Below are 21,062 nucleotides of genomic sequence, written 5' to 3'. Positions count from 1 at the left end.
TTCTGGTGACTATAGTGTCACTTTAAATTTCCTCTTCCCTTTAAATATCAGGAGGACATTGTTGAAAGCTGTTACATTTTGGTTTTGGGTTTTGTATTTTTAAGCTCGGGTTTTTAACTGTTAAGCATGCAAATGCAAAGCTTTACTTAGAATAATACTTGTTTAGATCTATAGAAAAAATATTTTTTACTTATGGGTGTGTTTCCTTAATAACTTGTATGCCATAATCAATCATCTATTACATTTGTTAGTGATATTTCTGCATTTTGTTTCACTGTAGCATTTGTAAATGAAATTTGAATTGTGTTTCGTTTGTTTGCTTGTGTTGAGTTTGTTGAATTGTCAGGAGCCTTACCAAAAAGATGTTGCATATTTTTCTTAAAGACCTCATCTAAACACAAGTACACAATTGGATCAGAGCAGCTCCTGAATTCAGCCAGACATAGCAACATATTTTTGGCTTCAACTAAGTTGCTTTGTAGTTGACATTTTGTTCCAAGCCCATAGAGAAGGAACTTACAGCAATGATATGGTGCAAAACAGATGACCAGTAATAAGATTATTACAATAATGTTTCTTCGTACAGTACTGTGTACTAAATACTTTTCACCTATACTGCTATTTGCTTGTAAATTTTCTATGTGCTTGATAAAGAAATAATAAAATAATAATACTAATATAATAAAAATAAAATAACAAGCAGATTCAAACATTGACCCTATTCGAATATGCGGCTTCCCAATTTCAACATCTTCATTAAAGCAAAGTTTATTAGACTTTTTGTCCAGGGATACTGACGAGAAAAAAACATTTGGACATAAAATGGCGATCCAAACACATGAGCAAAGCCACTTAGCAAATTTAGGGTTGCGGAATGATTGTAGAATATATCCGAAGAGGATTTTCTCATAAGAGGTCTGTGCTGTATGTGGCATTATTTCTACATTTCTTACTACTGTGGCGTAACGACTGATGGCAATCCAGCAAAATATGGTAATGCTCACACACATACTGCTGTGAGTGAGTATATTGGAAGCTGTGATAACAATGCTACATTTTGCAGATGTGTAGTACCAGTTGTCTGCGTTGATGTAATAAGCAATTTGGAAGGGCATACCGGTTGACACCATTACATTTGAGATTGCCAAGTTAATTAGGTAGATGTGTGTTGAGGTTTTTTTGGTTATGTATCTTATAAATATCCACAGAGTTATAAGGTTTCCAATCATACTTGGTAAAAACATCACGGAGTAGATTATAGGGAGTCCAATAGTAGAAATACTTCCGGGTTTGAGGCATGATGAATTATTCCACATGATTTTCACATGAAAGGTAACTGAAAAATACAAAAAACTATTATTGTCCAACTGTTAGTTTACCTTTTATATTTATATATAATTATATATGTGCATGTCATTGAAGTACACATTGATTTAACAGTTATTGGTCATTTTATAAGCCACAACTTCCATACATAATGCCACTGCATTTTAAACTATCTTTAACCCCTTAAGGACACACGACGTGTGTGACACGTCATGATTCCCTTTTATTCCAGAAGTTTGGTCCTTAAGGGGTTAAATGTATCAAGGCACATGTCTTGGGTAAAATAATGAAATGTTTAGTTACAAAATATCACACATTACATACATTACATAAGCTTTACCACTATCAAATGATCCCTTTCCTGCACTTTAGCTAATAAAATATTTTAAATATTTTGGCTCAATAAATGTCAGGGTTAGACTGACCTAATAATACAAAGTATCCATGTGTCTCTCTTGGTTGTACATTTATTTATATTCTTATAATGAAGCATTATTGATGCTTCATTTGTAATTATCGTCTGTAGAGAATCCCTACACCAGTTTACCCTTTTGACATTATATTATTATATAATATTAAATTATATTATTTTAGTTATGAAGAAAGGTTAAACAATTTAAATCTCTTTAGTTTGGAAAAACTGCGCCTGAGAGGGGATTTGATAACATTATGCAAATATATTCGGGGCCAGTACAAACCATTATCTGGAAATCTATTCTTAAACAGGGCTATACATAGGACACGAGGTCACACATTTAGGCTTGAAGAAAGGAGATTTCATCTAAGGCAAAGAAAAGGTTTTTTTTTTTTTTTCAGTAAGAGCAATAAGTATATGGAATTCTTTGCCTGAAGAGGTGGTTTTGTCAGAGTCTATACAGATGTTTAAACTGCAATTGGATAATTACTTGCAAAAACATAACATACAGGGATATAATTTCTAATTAGTGGGGTAATAGCTGCTTGATCCAAGGAGACATGTGACTGCTATTTTGGGGTCAAGAAGGAATTTTTTCCTAGTTTGTTGCAAAATTGGAAGCGCTTCAGACTGGGTTTTTTTGCCTTCTTTTGGATCAACAGCAAAAGCATATGTGAGGAAGGCTGAACTTGATGGACTCAAGTCTCTTTTCAGCTATGTAACTATATCACCAATTTAGTGGTATCAGACACTTATCCAATAAAAACAAGTGGAATAATACATTTGTGATCTTGGTCTAATTCTAACTATCTGTTTAAAGATTTCTCCTGTACATTCAACTGTATAGTGTTTGTAGAATTTATAAGAGCCCTGATTACTTTTTAAGTTTTTAAATGAGTCATCTGCCTCTATATAATTAGCATGCTGTAGTGGTTATGGTGCCAGGAGTCTGGTTCCAGGGTAAGTCAGGCAATATGCAAATGTTTCACACATTTCCTGGGGTCACCTCCTCCTGGAGAGTTGGAAGCTCTCCGCACTGAGCTATCCTGGCGGTACAGAGTATAGTTTAATCCAGGGGGTGCCAAAATGATAGATGTTTAGATGTTTTAGAACTACAACTCCTGTTATGATTTGCATTCTTTTAGAATGCCTTTAAAATGACAAAGCATCATGGAAGCTGTAGTTTTAAAACATCCCGGGATCGACATTTTGGGAACCCCTGATTTCAACGTTGACTACAGACATTTTGACTTATTGACACTTTGCATAATGATACTTATTTGTACAGTGTTTGATCTAGGAGTGTTAATAATCAGCCAATTTAAGGAAATATTTCCACAGAAAATGTATACAGTATAGATTGGCAAAATACTGTAATACAATGAATAATGTGTGTTTCCAACTAAAGCTGCATTGATGCTTACTGCTGAAGGATTCAGAACTCACAATTTTTCTCCACCCACCCACCCAGGTTTCTACCACATTTATAGCATGCTCCTCCAGCTGTTGGAGAGTCTCACTCAATTACCTCTTAATCCCTTTACATTTCAACAGGAACTGCAACTCTGTTATCTTAATTGTCATTGCTTCCAAATTTCCCGTTGCCTCCTGTCTCAAATCCCCATTATATCATTTAGATTGTAAGCCCATGGTCTATCTAACAAAGCACTTTGTGTAAAAGAGCTTCAATGGCTAGTACTCTGCTTACAGGCAGCTCTCTGTACCGTTTGTATTTGTCTATGTATATTGCATGTTCTGCTGAATATGTTGGCACTTTATCAATGCTAGTAATAAACAATTAGGAGCTTTGAGATTTATAACCATACTTCTAAGATTGCTGCAGCTATTCTAGCTATTTCCTGCTATTTTTGGTGGAATTGCCTACCTATACTCATGGAGTAAAAAAAATCTTAGAAGCTGGGGCATGATATGGAGGAGAAAATAAGTGATATCACGGACTTGCTCCATTCTAAGCATAGGCCCAAGATGGCAACTCTGCATGCAGGTAGGAGCCCATAAGCCTTGTCCACGAAACAGGACTTTAATACATTGGATCCTCTTTCTGCTATAGCGGACAATGATTTGTCTATGTTAGACTACGATGATAAAACTCTATCCACCAAGACTGATATTGAAGGTCTCCTTCAAGACATTTGTAAGCTGTTCCAAGTTTATCTCGCAGTAAGAAATCAATATCTTGATGTGCTGTGAGCGCTAGAGAAAGACTTTATGGACCAGAGGCAGACTAGGCCCTCTCAGCATTGCGTGCTGGACAGATGCTAGTGTCCTCATAACACATTGGCACCTTCACTAGTTATTTTATTTACAATTCACAGGCAGTAGTATGCTGAAAACAAAAAAATGGTACTAAGCTCCTAAAACTCACAGTAATCATGAAACAGAACAGTATAATTTGAGCAGAATTTTGGCCATGAAGAAAAGAATATATTTTGGCCTCATTGAATAGATTGTGGGGGTGTGGGGTGGAGTGGGAGCTTGTGTGCGTGTGTGAGAATTTTTGCAGAATATAACAGAAAAGGGAAATATCACAGGTGTTGAGACAAAATACAATACATAGTTGTTGGATTACCAGAAGTAAAAAGAGGACTTGAGTAAAACATTGAATTATTATAAATAGAAACATAGAATGTGACGGCAGATAAGAACCATTCGGGCCATCTAGTCTGCCCAAGTCTTAAAAATACTTTCATTAGTCCCTGGCCTTATCTTATAGTTAGGATAGCCTAATGCATACCCACGCATGCTTAAACTCCTTTATTGTGTTGACCTCTACCACTTCAGCTGGAAGGCTAGTCCATGCATTCACTACCCTCTCAGTAAAGTAATACTTCTGGATGTTATTTTTAAACCTTTGCTCTTCACTGAGGTCTGGAAAAGGGGTAATAATTTACTAGATAGCACCTTTATGATGTAAGCCCTGTGGAATACCATTGCTTAGAAAAGTGGTTTCCAGACAAGCCCTCAAGGCATGCCTACCAGTCCAAGCTTTTGGGGTTACATATTTGTGTCGACACCTTAGATGTAACTGGGTAATTCCTAATTCCTGGATTGGTAGGTGTGCCTTGAGGACTGGTTTGGAAACCACTGGCTTAAGCTGTAAGTCAGGGACAGCAACCTCAAGGATGACATGGGTAAAAACATTATTGGGCATGTTCTGGGATGAGCTTTGTGAGCAACATTCTCTACACTTTCGGGGAGCGCCTTGTTAAAGGACCACTATAGTGCCAGGAAAACATACTCGTTTTCCTGGCACTATAGTGCGCTGAGGATGCCCCCACCCTCAGGGTCCCCCTCCCGCCGGGCTCTAGGGGGAGGAAGGGGTTAAACTTACCTCTTTCTCCAGCGCCGGGTGGGGAGCTCTCCTCCTCGGCTGAATGTGCATGCGCGGCAAGAGCCGCGCGCGCTTTCAGCCAGTCTCATAGGAAAGAATTTACAATGCTTTCCTATGGACGCTGGCGTCTTCTCACTGTGATTTTTCACAGTGAGAAGCACGCAAGCGCCTCTAGCGGCTGTCAATGAGACAGCCACTAGAGGCTGGGTTAACCCCAATATAAACATAGCAGTTTCTCTGAAACTGCTATGTTTATAGAAAAAAGGGTTAATCCTAGCTGGACCAGGCACCCAGACCACTTCATTAAGCTGAAGTGGTCTGGGTGCCTATAGTAGTCCTTTATGGGGAAAGCCATGGAGAGGCACTTACAGTAATTGGTGTGGGGAAATAACCAAAAGGGAAGATGTTTCTTTTTGCCTACATTGTATAGTCTGGGATAAGGCATAATAATAAATGCAACTACAACAAAGATACAACTGTTTACCACAGCAAACACAACATGTATTTATAACCAAATAAAAATTGCACAATAAGGTGGTAAATTAAAACCGCTTCAATCCCAGATGTGACTTCATTCAAGCACTGCCAGTACACACCCTTTGCAAAAAAGATGTGACACATAACAAGCTTCTTGCTACAATTCACAAACCGTTCTGATGCAATGTCATATGCAGTCCCGGCAGTTACTATACAAAGAGGTAGAGATACTGTATTCAACTTTGTATATATTCAATTCGGTTACTTTGTAATGGCGTATTGCACATATTTCATAACACTGAGAAAACAATTGACTAGTTTAAAAATTTCTTAAAATGAAGGTGGTTTGCACTGAATCTATAATACTGGGTAAAGGCAGAGGCTAGGCGTTATAAAAAAGAAAGTATCAGAAAAAAAAGTGGATGTAATTAACAATTGGTAAAATAATTTAAAATAAGCAATTGGCAGGAGCATTAAATGTGCTTAATGTGCGAAAATAACCCCACTTTAAACATTTTACACAATTTTGCCCTTAATAAACATGCACACAGTATCATCAATGCTTTTCTAACTTGTGCTTTGTGGTATAGGCTTCTGTTATGATGTATACAGACTTTCTCCTGTGTTTTTAATGGGGTTAATAAAAATTTTCCTTCGTTATTTATAAACATTGATTTAGCCTAACAGTGGGGAAAAAAAATAAACACAGTGGACATGCCCGTGATTTCATACCGTTAAAAAACAGTTCTAGGAAAATATTTTTTTCTTTTTTAAGCAGCACTTTTACTTTTGATGGAACCTCTCACCAATGCGACATGTCCTTGGTGGCATAGTACGTGCTTCTAAGAATTGGTGGGTTATAACCTTTGACGCTCTGCCCATCGACACATTTAGCCAAAATTTAAGTGGTACATGAATGCAGTCAGGTATATATTTTGACAGTGCTGGAATTAACATAACATTCTAAGGCTTCTATTTATGTCTATCTTTGAGACAATCAAAAGTATTCAGATTGAAAACAGACTTGCAATTGCTATAACACATCTGTTTTTAATGTTCCTTTCAAATGTGTGTTTGTGGCATTAACCACTTACTGCAGTCTTGAATAATATGACATCTATACATTTACAACAAAAAAAACATGCTCATAATTTTTTTTCCTCACATTTCACTAGCTCTATTGGTTGAGCAAGTTTTAAAGGGTCACTTTAACTCTTCTTAAACATCCTATATTATAAAAGGGCCACTTTAGTCATCAGAACAACTACAGCTTATTGCATTTGGTCTGGTGAGTAGAATTATCCCTTTCAGGCTTTTTGCAGTAAATACTGTCTTTTCGGAGAAAATACAGTCTTTAGCCTAGTGATACCTCCACTGGCCACTCCTCAGATGGCTGCTAGAGGTGCTCCCTGGGGCAGTGCAGCAATGTCTCCACCCTCTGCATGCAGACACTGAGCTTTTTTCTCATAGAGATGCGTTGATTCAGATGCTAATAAGGAGGGCTGTGTTTGACTTGTGCTGGCTCTGCTCCTGATCTGCATCCTTGACAGGCTTGGCTAATCCGATGCGATTGGCTTTTGATCGACATTTCTCATTACATCATACAAGCGGGCAGGTCAGAGGCAGCTTTGCAGACTTGAATACAATAAGATTTTACTATATTTAGTGAGGTAAGGGGGTGGGGGGGGTTAGATGGTGATTTTAACACTATAGGGTTAGGAATACATGTTGTGTTCCTGACCCTATAATGTTCCTTTAAGCTAAAATACCCTACTGAGCATCCTTCATAAGTCTCCCTCTTCCCCCTGTGTGCAAGCTGACAGACCTAAAATATGAACAGAATTTAAATTAGGCAGCCCGGAAGAGAGTTTCGGACTGCCAGTCATATCTGCCAGAGTTGTAACTAACCCTGAGCACACAACTGCCAATAACTTTGTATGTGCAGTCTTTTAAGCTGAAGCACAGCAAAACCGACTCCTACCACCATTACCACTTCAAATCACTAAACTCATAACTCATCATTGTTACCCTTTTATGTTCAGTCCTTTCCTAAACACATTTGAAGTAGAAGTACAAAGGATCATTGTTGTTGTTGAATTTTGGTTAAAGGGACACGCTAAGCAACAAAACAACTTCAACTTAATGAAGCAGTTTTGGTATATAGATACCAAAGTAAGTGAAACACAAAAATATACAAACAAAGTGGGATTAAGTGTGGTGGCAATAAATGCCACAGATCACCTGAGTGGAAACCCCTTACACCACTCTATAAAATACAAACATAAAATACATACAATGTAGGAGATGATTCACACTTCTAGAATGGTTCTGTAATATAAAAAGCAATATAGTGTAATATGCTAGTACAATTGTATCAATCGAAATGAGCGTCAGGTACTCACAAGCCTAGAGCCAAATTTCTGCATATGGCTCTCATGGATAGCGCTGTGGGACTTTTCAGGATGTCCCTCTCCTATTCCCAGATCACTTATATGATGCTCCGGTTGGGTAATAATCCAGGTTCCACAACTTGACTTGAATTTTTCAGGAGAAAACTTTATTGCTCCCCAATGTGGAGTAAAACATGGATAAAATTGAAATTTCGATAAAATAAATAAAAGATAGAGTAACTGTATATAGTCCTGCCAATTGGCAAAAGTCCAAATGTCCGAAACGCGTTTCGCCCCGTACCAGGGGCTTTTTCAATCGGTGTATGGGCTTCCTTCTCTGTTTGGCGTCTTCTTAATCCCCTTGTGTCTTTTCACTTCCGGGTTCCGGCTATCGCACGTATGGAACGCAACGTGCGTTCCACCGCTGACGGCATGCGTTCCACTTTCAAATGGCATGTCGAGCGTATCGTGCGTTCCATTTCGGAATTAATGGGAATTTAGATAGCTTTAGTGGCATAACATAAAAGTGCTCAATTAATAGGAATTTGAATAGCATTAGTAGCATAGCATTAAAGTGCTGGTGTTATTAGCATAGCATTAAAGTGCTGGTGTTATTAATGGGAATTTAAATAGCATTAGTAGCATAACATTAAAGTGCTTAATTAAACATTAAAATGCTGATGTTGTGCAAAAAGTGATAATAGCCTTTAACTTAGATAATATTGATCACATTGAAAAAAACATCATATGCTGACATATTATATTAAAGTGCTAGTGTTGTGCCAATGGTGATAATCATTCTTAATCTTAATACTGGTATCTTTAAGGTGCTTATAGTTGTAGGGTATTGTTAACTTTCATTATAATATTAAATATTCATCACACAGGTGTCTCTAGGTGGATAACAAAGTGCTTTCCGTTTTAGAGGATTGCAAGTATATCAAATACTTTTAAAAGCCTGCTCTATGTAGTAGGAGGTGACAGCATTTTCCTGATATTATTCAATTTTATTCTAGCATAAAGATGTTTCTTACAAATAGGCATTTAGAAGAAATGACAGACCTCGAAGTCTGAATTTAATCCGTGGGGTATTAGAGTGTTAAAGTTATAGATGACCCCACGGATTAAATTCAGACTTCGAGGTCTGTCATTTCTTCTAAATGCCTATTTGTAAGAAACATCTTTATGCTAGAATAAAATTGAATAATATCAGGAAAATGCTGTCACCTCCTACTACATAGAGCAGGCTTTTAAAAGTATTTGATATACTTGCAATCCTCTAAAACGGAAAGCACTTTGTTATCCACCTAGAGACACCTGTGTGATGAATATTTAATATTATAATGAAAGTTAACAATACCCTACAACTATAAGCACCTTAAAGATACCAGTATTAAGATTAAGAATGATTATCACCATTGGCACAACACTAGCACTTTAATATAATATGTCAGCATATGATGTTTTTTTCAATGTGATCAATATTATCTAAGTTAAAGGCTATTATCACTTTTTGCACAACATCAGCATTTTAATGTTTAATTAAGCACTTTAATGTTATGCTACTAATGCTATTTAAATTCCCATTAATAACACCAGCACTTTAATGCTATGCTAATAACACCAGCACTTTAATGCTATGCTACTAATGCTATTCAAATTCCTATTAATTGAGCACTTTTATGTTATGCCACTAAAGCTATCTAAATTCCCATTAATTCCGAAATGGAACGCACGATACGCTCGACATGCCATTTGAAAGTGGAACGCATGCCGTCAGCGGTGGAACGCACGTTGCGTTCCATACGTGCGATAGCCGGAACCCGGAAGTGAAAAGACACAAGGGGATTAAGAAGACGCCAAACAGAGAAGGAAGCCCATACACCGATTGAAAAAGCCCCTGGTACGGGGCGAAACGCGTTTCGGACATTTGGACTTTTGCCAATTGGCAGGACTATATACAGTTACTCTATCTTTTATTTATTTTATCGAAATTTCAATTTTATCCATGTTTTACTCCACATTGGGGAACAATAAAGTTTTCTCCTGAAAAATTCAAGTCAAGTTGTGGAACCTGGATTATTACCCAACCGGAGCATCATATAAGTGATCTGGGAATAGGAGAGGGACATCCTGAAAAGTCCCACAGCGCTATCCATGAGAGCCATATGCAGAAATTTGGCTCTAGGCTTGTGAGTACCTGACGCTCATTTCGATTGATACAATTGTACTAGCATATTACACTATATTGCTTTTTATATTACAGAACCATTCTAGAAGTGTGAATCATCTCCTACATTGTATGTATTTTATATAGATACCAAAGACTACAGCTTAATGCTCAGTTCCTGAGTGTCAATTAAGAGTTAAATTACTTTGTTTATGCAGCCCAAGCCACACTTCTCCTATGTGTGACTTACAAAACCTCTCTGCACAAATCCTGTAAAGAGATTTAATTTTAAAACTTGCTTTATTACACCGTGTTTGATTTATTTCTAATCTTCTGTTAATGGCCTGCACGAGCAGAGAATTACAGAAAATCTAAAGTAAACCATGCTGTGCTGTAAGATCTGATTGCAAATTAAACAATTTTTTTTGTTTGCCATGTAAGTCACACCAGGTTAGGTGGGGGCGAGGGATGCATAAACCGTTATTGATTTAACCCCTAAGCGGCAGACAATTGAGCAGTGGGACTGTAGAGACATGACCTATACCCCCAAATCGCTGCACGAAGTCGAAGTAGTTTTTAGTGTTTAGAGCAGGGATAGTCAACCTGGTCCCTACCACCCACTAGTGGGCGGTTTGGGATTTCAGGTGGGCGGTGGTAGGTTCTGCAGAAAATGCCCAGTGGGCCAAGGCCGACAGGGGAGATCCTTTCATCTCGCCTATTAGCCCATGCAGAGCAAGCCTTGCTGTAAGCCCTTTCGGGCTGGTGAGGAGATAAAATATCTCCCGCACCGCTGGTACTTTGTTCCAACAAAGGGATGAAAGGGCCTAGGAGGCTCTCTGTTCCTCCTGTGAGCAGGCTGGTTGGAGTGTTGCTGCTAGTTATCATGGCAATGTTCCGATACAGTGCTGTGCTCGCAGGAGGACAGGAGAATCGGCCTGCAGCCAGAGGTGCTGCAGGCTAAAGTGAACATGCCACAACTGGACCGCCAGAGCTAACCGCATTATGCTGCCTCTTCCTGGAAAAAGGTAAGAAGAAGGGAGGGGGAGAACATTTAGATAGACTTTCACATTTTACCCACCTGCACACAGCATAGACCCTATGCACCCTTCACACACAAACACTACAAATACACACTGCCCCCCTTCACACACACACACACACACACACTGCCCCCTCACTCACACACAGAGACTGCCCTCTCACACATACTGCCTCCTCGCTCAAACACGCACAGCGCCCTTCACACGCAGAAAAAAGATACAAAAGTGTGGGCGGTAGGTATTAAAATGTTGACTACCCCTGGTTTAGAGTGTCCCTTTATATCCAGCTACTTATTTTTTAAACATTTATTCATCTCTGCCACCAGCCATATTTCTTGAAACTGTTATTTTCAAACCACAAAATAACACTAATGCTAAGGGGATGTTCGCATTAACTTCCGCCCTGAATGTTTGTTTTAATTTTGAATTTCTCATTTTGGTCTTTGGATTTATTTTGTTTGCATTTATGAAAAACATATAGTCCAGCACAGCTTTACAAGATGTGTAGTTTAGTCCCCAGAGGCAGTTCTACTTTTCACTTGGGATCCGTGGAAATACTAATTTTGCAGACAGCAGCAAGAACACTTCTGTAAACATATTCTAATCCCCGTTCACAGTTTTGTACACCAGAATCTGTGCAGCAACCTCCCGATTCTCTGAATACACATACTTTCAGCTATGGTTATGGCCATCTCAAGAGCAGGAGAGAGTAGGTTTTTGCATACATCTGTTTTTCAATATGTTTCAATGCGTTATCTATACAATGTTACAAAAAATTAATCAACTCCAGCCTGTGGTGTTTCTTTACTGTAACTGGAGGGCATATCCTCAAATACAGCGTTTCCCAATTGATGATCTGCGGAACCTTAGGGTTTTGCCCATCGGGTGGTCCAAGCATTTACGGCCACCCGATGGGTATCGCTAAAAAGGGATCCAGTCAGGCGCCGCAGCTGTCTAAGACCGCGACCGGGCCCTTGTAGTATTGCATGCTGGGAGGAAGTGACCGCAACCCTCGCATACAGAACGCACGGGCTGGAGGGAGAGAGAGCGCACCGGGGACTGAGCAGCTGCTGACCTGGCACACCAGTCTCAGCCAGCAGCCTGCAGCACTAAAGGAAGTCACCCTTCTGAAGAAAAAAGGTAAGTGAACAGTAGGGTAACTGCAAATATAAACATGTGTCAGTGTGTGTATCTGCCAGTTTGTGTCTGCGTGTCCGTGTGTATATGTATGCGTCTTTGTGTATGTCAGTGTGTGCATCTGCCAGTTTGTGTCTGCGTGTCCGTGTGTCACAATGGGTAAAGTTGTCTGTGTCATTGTATGTGCCACTGTGTGTGTGTGTGTGTGTGTGTGTGCCAGTGTATGTGTGTGTGTGTTTGTATGTGCCAGTGTATGTGTGTGTGTGTTTGTATGTGCCAGTATGTGCATCTATCTCTATCTGTAAGTATGAATGTATATGTTTAACCCCTTAACGCCGTTACGGCGTTCCATGCCGTCGCGCTTTAAATGGGCTTTAGAAGCCGTTGCGGCGGCATGGAACGCCGTAACGGCTGCAGCCCCCAGGAGCCAGCAACTACTCACCTCCGCCGCGATCCTCTTCTGGAGGGCTGCCTGACAGCCCAGGGAGCCCCCCCCCCATGGCAAATGAGGCCCCCGGGGGCCATGTGATCACTCTCAAAGAGCGATCACATGGCCCCATATAGCTGGCTGTGGATCTGCCAGCAGGGGGACTGTCTAAAATATCAGACAGTCCCCCTGCTGGTAGGTAGTGAAAAAAAAAATATTAAACATATTATGAAATAAATTAAATGCATTTTTATATATATAATATATGTATATATATTATATATAATATATATACATATTATATATATGTAACGTCATACAAAGTGTATTTTAATACTAATATAAGTATATATATTGGTATTAAAATACACTTAGAATGACGTTACATATATATAATGTGTATATATATTATATATATAATGTGTGTATATATATATATACGTATAATTAAAATAATAAAAAAATTGAAACAAAATGTAATATAAATTATATATCCATATGTAATTTCATTCTAACTGTATTTTGTTATTAATATATATATATAGGTAACAAAATACACTTAGAATGACATTCTATATATATCTATCTATCTATAAAATACAAAACAGCAAATATATTTATAGATAAATACATATAATTACATAAAAGATTACATTAGTATACACGTAGAATTTAAATACATATATATGTATATATATTAAAATTCTACATGTATATTTAAGTAATCTTTTAACGTAATTATGTGATTTGATTAATTAAAATTTGATTGACATGCCTGACAACACAGGAAGAAAGTGCAGAGAATTTAATTCGCAAGCACTATATTTGACCCTGTAACTCTCCAAGACACCATAAAACCTGTACATAGGGGGTACTATTTTACTCGGGAGACTTTGCTGAACTCAAATAATAGTGTTTCAAACTGGTAAATTGTATAACAACGATGATATTTTAAGTAAAAGTGACTTTTTTTGCGTTTTTTTACAAACGAACTGCACTTTTATGGACTATATTATTGTTGTAATATGTTTTACTGTTTTAAAACACTAATATTTGTGTTTAGTGAAGTCTCCCGAGAATAACAGTACCCCCCATGTACAGGTTTTATGGTGTTTTGGAAAGTTAGTCACATATAAGGTTTGCATTTCATTTTTTTCACATTGAAATTTGCCAGATTAGTTATGTTGCCTTTGAGAGCGTATGGTAGCCCAGGAATGAGAATTACCCCCATGATGGCCTACCATTTGCAAAAGTAGACAACCCGAGGTATTGCAAGTGGGGTATGTCCAGTCTTTCTTAGTAGCCACTTAGTCACACACACTGGCCAAATATTAGTTTTTTTCTTTTTTCACAAAAAAACAAATATGAACGCTAAGTTGGCCAGTGTTTGTGACTAAGTGGCTACTAAAAAAGACTAAACATACCCCACTTTTAATACCTTGGCTTGTCTACTTTTTCAAATGGTATGCCATTATGGGGGTCATTCTCTTTCCTGGGCTACCATACCGTCTCAAAGGTAACATTACTAATCTGGCAAATTTCAATTTGAAAATAGAACGTTCTATATTTGACCCTGTAACTTTCCAAAACACCATAAAACTTGTTAATAGGGAGTACTGTTGTACTCGTGAGACATCGCTGATTACAAATATGTGCATTTTTTGCAGTAAAACCTAAGTGTTATGACATTCACAGCTAAAATGGCAGACGGAAATACAAATTTTAAAAAAATCTTATTTTCTCACATTTTTTTTAAATTTTATTCATAATAAATTATGTTCCATATATGAAAGGTTAATTATAAATTAAAGCCCTGTTTCTCCTGAACAAAATTATATATAATAAGTGTGGGTGCACTTAATGTGACAGCGGTGAATTATGGGTGAACAGACATATAGCGCAAATACCAGTTTTTGTTTACGTTTTGTTTTGATCAGAATGTGCACTATTGACTCCGTCCTGAAGGGGTTAATGTGTAAGTATGTATGTGCCAGTATATGTACAGACATTAAAATACCAACAGAATACACACTCCTTCAATACACAAACAAGACATACATAGAAGCCCCCGAACTCTAACTCCAAAATTATATGCAAACACCAATACTACACACAAATGTACATCTGTATTTAAAATCCAACACTATATCCAAACACACCTCTGCACGCAAATACAAATTCATCCTCCTACACTACAATCTGTTTACTATCTGTAGAAATGTGTTTTTTTTTTTCTCGGAGAGAGAGAGAGAGAGGGAAAGAAAGATCTTGAGAAAGGTGCAAGGAGAGTCCAAAACGTTGATCACAATTTTTTTTTTCCCAACTCTGTCTTATGAGTGTTTTTTTTTTATTTATTTTTTATTGATAACTATGTGTGTGTATATATACATATATATGTGTGTGTTTATTTTGAGCTATATATACATAGATACTATATATATATATATATATATATATATATATATTATGTAACTATACATAGCTCAAAATAAACACACACTTTGTGGACATTGACATTTGCAGTTACATGTACGTCTAGATGTATTGCTGTCATATTTAGTGCTGATTTGCCTAATTTTACCTGTTTAACCTGTGTACGTCAGTTCAGGGGCATAGAAAACTGTTCATAATGCTTTAAACTTGTAACGGTGATGCTCCTGAAAGTTTCTCATATTTCTGTAATGCTAATTAAATACTGTACGCTTGCATAATACATTTTACTTTAATGATGGCATTAGATATACCTGTACATTGTCCCATTAGGTGAACAAAACCACAAACATAATTGTCCATAACATGTTTGATTTGTTTTACCTTTGCAATTATCTGATTCTAGTATAAACCCCTCTGTTAAATGTTTCCTGATAATACAAAAATTAATACTGATAATGCGCAGGCTGTTTTACATTATTAGTTAACAAAACCTGCTATTTGAGCCTTGTGTTTTGCCTTCTACCCTTTTGTTTTTTGTTTTTGTTTTTTTTTACCATTATTTCGGTTGTGTGTAGTATAGGAGAACATTAGTCTTACCTCTTAAGTGGTGTTCACGGTCAGGACTTGCTTAGAAATAAATTTGCAGAAGATGTATTTTACTAATCTGTGGTTTTCTTAGTAAACTCCCTATTGCTGATTTCCAGAAGTTGCAGAAGTAGAAAAAACAAAACTATTTTTTTAATCTATATTACCAGACAGATAGTGACAAATTTGATTAGGCTATTGGAGGATGAGCAGACTCAGAAATGCAAGTATCAAATTAAATGTTAAAGAAACACTATAGCATTAGGAATAGAAATGTGAATTCCTAACCTATAGCACGCTAGTCACTGTTTAGGTGACCAGGTTAATGCTGCCAGAGTTTAATAAAAGAAAAATTGATTTCCTTACCTTTTCACCCTTGCAGATCCAGTCTCCTCTGTGTAGCTATGTCTCTTTGGCTGATATCACCAGTGGTCCATAGGAAAGAATTGGGAGGCTAGTGCGCATGCATGTAAAAAATGCCACATTGCACCCATTAGATGGCCTCCAGAGACCAGCTGACTAAAATAGCAGTTTTTCTCTGCAGTATTATGGAAACTCAAGTGGCTGTCATATTGACAACCACTAGAGGTAGGTTAATCCTGCAATTTTAAAACTTAATCGAGATGAAGTGGTCTGGTTGCTTATAGTGTCTCTTTAAGGCAGAACGCCTCAAACTCAACAATCATAATGTACTTGGCAGGGCTAAATGTTACTCACCTCAGCTTAATCATGTGCAAAAACTGCATATTGTCCATAACACAGTGTCAGTAAGTATACATAAAAAAGGAGTGTATTTGCACCCTTTTACTTTATGCATGTCAAATGTATTGTGTATTGCCTAGAATATGTAATGTTCTACAGATTACATGTCTTAGAATTATATAATGGGTTTTAAACCAGTAAACCTATATTTGTATGTATATGGGTGTGTGTGTGCACCTCCAGTGGAAATCACTTATTACCCTACCCACAACAAATGGTGTCCGGTGGCGGCTCTAGATTTCTACCTTCTACATATCACATCACATCACTACCATCTCAACATTTATTCACACTACAAGGCTCTGTACGGACTACCACTACTTTAATGAGATTCATCAGATCCCTGTTAACCATGGTAGGTTTTAACCCTTCTACCTACTCAGGTACCCTGCTTTCGTATAGGGGCGGCCTCCACAGCCTCCAGGGCCTCCAGGGGCGTTGGAAATCTGCTTACACGACTTACATAACCAAACCAACACAGGAATTAAGAAATGCTTTCAAAGAAATGTCTGTATAATTGTATATATTTGTTGACTGTATTAAATCCTTTTGATTTTTCATTTTTGCCCTCTTTATTTACAGACCTATTGAATCGTCGGTCTCTGCACACCACAACCGAATTTGCTCTTTTATACTATCCAACGCTCATATTGGAACCTTACTCCATATACGGCTATTTGCCCCTAACATAAGTATTAAGGCCGTTTGGCCTGTAATTGTGGGAGGGGCTTAATTTAATTCATTCACCTATATAAGGTACACCCCTTACCTGACTCCATACCGCTCGAGGTCAGTTTCTGAATGACCCTCCCACCACTCCTCAATTTCAACACTTTCTTTTCCCTTTTTATTTTACATTTTCTTATAACTTGGTGGGCCCTCTTTATTTACAGGCCTACCGTATCGTCGGCCTTTTATACTATCCAACGCTCATATTGGAACCTTACTCCATATACGGATATTTGCCCCAACACACACAAAAAAAAATATATATATATATTTTTTTTTTTTTTTTTCAGTCACTTTTATGGAGGCAGATTTGGTTTACAATACGTGCAAAAAGGAGTTAGAGCATAAGTGTACATATACAGCTAGGTTTAACATATATAAAATGCAAGTATGTCATTGTAAATAGACATATAAACATTAACTCCAGAGAAATTCAGCCTCATTAACCCCTTAAGGACACATGACGTGTGTGACACGTCATGATTCCATTTTATTCCAGAAGTTTGGTCCTTAAGGGGTTAAAAATAAAAAAATTAAAAAAATAATAATAATGAAACAGGCTAAGCATGCAAGATTATGTAATCGTAAAATTAACAAGTAAGCTCAGGTATACATAAGTTGATAGCAAGATAATGTACCACCCCTGGGAGCTCCAGGTTCTCAAAGGAAACGTCCAATACGTTGTGTATTAGGAAACCAAACAGAAAGATTAGGCATAGGATTATGATTATTGAGGGGTATATAAAAAAAAAGCGGGTGTTCATGCAGTAAAAAAAAAAAAAAAAAAACCTCCTCTAAGCAGTCATTCTATCCCTGTTATGGGTATACAGTTCCATCGTGGAGTTCCTAGAAAATATGTGTGTGTGTGTGTGTGTGTGTGTGTGTGTATATATATATATATATATCTCCCCTGCACTCACGCATACAAGACAGTCCAATGCCGGGCGCACCACCAGAGCTCCAAGACATGTAAAACCAACAAGAAAGGCTGCTCTCCGGCCTTTAAAAAAAAAAAAAAAAAAAAAAAGTTTATTAGATAATGTTAAAAATTACGACCAATGCTTCGGTCCCTGTTCGGGACCTTCTTCAGGGTCAAAAAATAGGACAAGACCCTTTGACCCTGAAGAAGGTCCCGAATGGGGACCGAAGCATTGGTCGTAATTTTTAACATTATCTAATAAACTTTTTTTTTTTTTTTTTTTTTTTAAAGGCCGGAGAGCAGCCTTTCTTGTTGGTTTATATATATATATATATATATATATATATATATGTTTATATATATATATATATATATATATATATATATATATATATATATATGCGCGCATATAAAAAATATTATAAGAACACAATAAGGTCAGAAATAAATGTGTATTCCTGACCCTATAGTGTTAAAAACACTATTTTGGTGGCCGACACCTCCTTGCCCCCCCCCCCCCCCCTGTTTCGGTCCCTGTTCGGGACCTTCTTCAGGGTCAAAAAAAAAGGACAAGACCTTTTGACCCGGAAGAAGGTCCCGAACGGGGACCGAAGCATTGGTCGTAATTTTTAACATTATCTAATAAACTTTTTTTTTTTTTTTTTTAAAGGCCGGAGAGCAGCCTTTCTTGTTGGTTTTTACATGTCTTGGAGCTCTGGTGGTGCGCCCGGCATTGGACTGTCTTGTATGCGTGAGTGCAGGGGATATATACCCCCCCTTTATTCTAGCGCAGATCATGCCCGGATCCACCTCCTTGGCTGAGATAATCAGATATGACAATATTGTCAATTCTAATTCTCAGCCAAGCATGTGGGAGCATTGAATCATTGCATCTCTATGGGGAAACTTCAGCGCCTCCATGCATTGTGCAGCACTGGCCCAGGAAGCACCTCTAGTATTTGTTTGAGTGACTGCCACTAGGGAACAATGTAAACATTTCCTTTACTCTAAAAAGACCGTGTTTACAGCACAAAAGCCTTCAGGGACTGACGATACACACTAGAACAGCTACATTAAGCTGTAGTTATTCTGTTGACTATAGGGTCCGTATGACTTTGCTTTTGGGGGTGTTTGCTCTGTCTGCTCTCTCGGCCTATAATTTCCACATGTTGTCTATCCCATTTGCACATGTGAAATTGATTGTCACTCAGTGTTGCTTCCTAAGTGGACAGTTTGATTTCACAGAAGTGTGATTGACTTGGAGTTACATTGTGTTTAAGTGTTCCCTTTATTTTTTTGAGCAGTGTATTATACTAGCAGTTTGCTTAGTTTAGTTTAGTTTGGTTTGGTGTATAATGCATGATATTGCCTTCATAAAGTCAGTACCTAAGCCTTAATATTGTAAATTGCAGAGTTTTTAATCCATGTGCATAACTGCACAAGTGCTACCATGTGTTCAGTAACGTTAGTTACTTACTGTTAAACAATTTGTAAAAATGATGACACTCAAAATTTATGATACAACAAAGTGTGAAATGATATATATATATATATATATATATATATATATATATATATATATAGCAAGATACAAAACTTAATTGTGGACTAGTCTCTATTTAACGGTTAAAACTGCTTATTTGAGTGGCATGGCCTAATGTTACATTCCACATGCCAATTGTAGTTTTCGTTAAACCCTTAAATAGCAAATGACAGGGTTTTTTTTGTTTAAAGAATATAGACATTTTTGAAACTTTCATCTCGTTGATTGTACCAACACATATTACCGTTTGTTTTGTGTTTTCAAAAACAAGAATATATTTTTAGGGGTAGAAACCTCTATTCCTGAAAATATTGAAATATATAAACCTGTATTCCCCTGTCCCCAGTTATATACAGGTACCCCCCTTTCCCCAACAAAATTAACCCCTTAAGGACGCATGACGGAAATTTTTCATCATGCTGGTCCTACCCTTAAGGACACATGACGGAACATTTCCGTCATGCAGTATTTTTCCAGCAGGGTCTATTACCTTGCTGGTAACTGAGCCCCAGGTATCATTTGATTCCTGGGGCTCCCCTCTCTCACCTTGGGCCAGAATTTTTGGCCCCAGACTGACTGACTGCTCTGTTTGCAGAGCTCAAACTGAGCGCTGCAAACAAGCATTTTAATGGGGGTTTAAATCCCCACTATTAAAATTTGGTGTGATCAGGGTTAAATCCCTGCTAACACAAGGGAGTTCCAGGTATCAATGGAAACTTGGGTCTCCCCTCTATCAGCTGGGGACATTTTTAGTGACCCCAGCCTTTTTGATGAGTTACATGCAGTGCTGGAAGTCAGCGCGGCATGTATCTGCTTAAATAGGCATTTAAATGCCTATATCTAGATTGTGGTGTAAGCAGGGTTAAATCCCTGCTCACACCAGGAAACCCAGGTATCATTAGAAACCTGGGTGTCCCCTCTGTCAGCTGGGGCCATTTTTAGTGGCCCCAGGTTTTTTGATGAGCTGCATGCAGAGCTCAAAGTGAGGTGGCAGGCAGCTCTTTTAATGGGGATTTAAATCCCCATAGACAGCAATGTAGTGTGAGCAGGGTTAAATCCCTGCTCACACTAGGAACCCCAGGTATCATTAGAAACCTGGGGGTCCCCTCTGTCAGTTGGGGCCATTTTTAGTGGCCCCAGACTTTTTGATGAGCTGCATGCAGTGCTGAAAGTTAGCACTGCATGTAGCCATTTAAATCCATGTAGCCATTAAAATTTCATAAAAACTTGGGTAAGGTGTATAAAGGGGGTCATTTTGTACTCCGGAAATATAGCTGAGAATAATTTTGTGATTTAATTTACAGTAACATATATCAAGTTTCCATAATTAACTACTAAAATACAACATGTGTGTATA

General features: G+C 37.8%; 2 protein-coding genes across 10 annotated transcripts in view; one reads left to right on the top strand and one right to left on the bottom strand.

The window, feature by feature from the left end:
• Positions 1 to 21,062, top strand: part of CASK (calcium/calmodulin dependent serine protein kinase) — a 303,425-nt gene that overhangs the window by 114,582 nt on the left and 167,781 nt on the right. The window lies entirely within an intron of this gene.
• Positions 228 to 1,316, bottom strand: GPR82 (G protein-coupled receptor 82). The gene has a single exon (XM_063445076.1). The coding sequence runs from the start codon at positions 1,314 to 1,316 to the stop codon at positions 228 to 230; it is 1,089 nt and encodes a 362-aa protein (XP_063301146.1).

Source organism: Pelobates fuscus, chromosome 1 (genome assembly GCF_036172605.1).
Source record: "Pelobates fuscus isolate aPelFus1 chromosome 1, aPelFus1.pri, whole genome shotgun sequence".
NCBI classification, from domain to species: Eukaryota; Metazoa; Chordata; class Amphibia; order Anura; family Pelobatidae; genus Pelobates; species Pelobates fuscus.
This window is presented reverse-complemented; position numbering and strand designations above follow the sequence as displayed.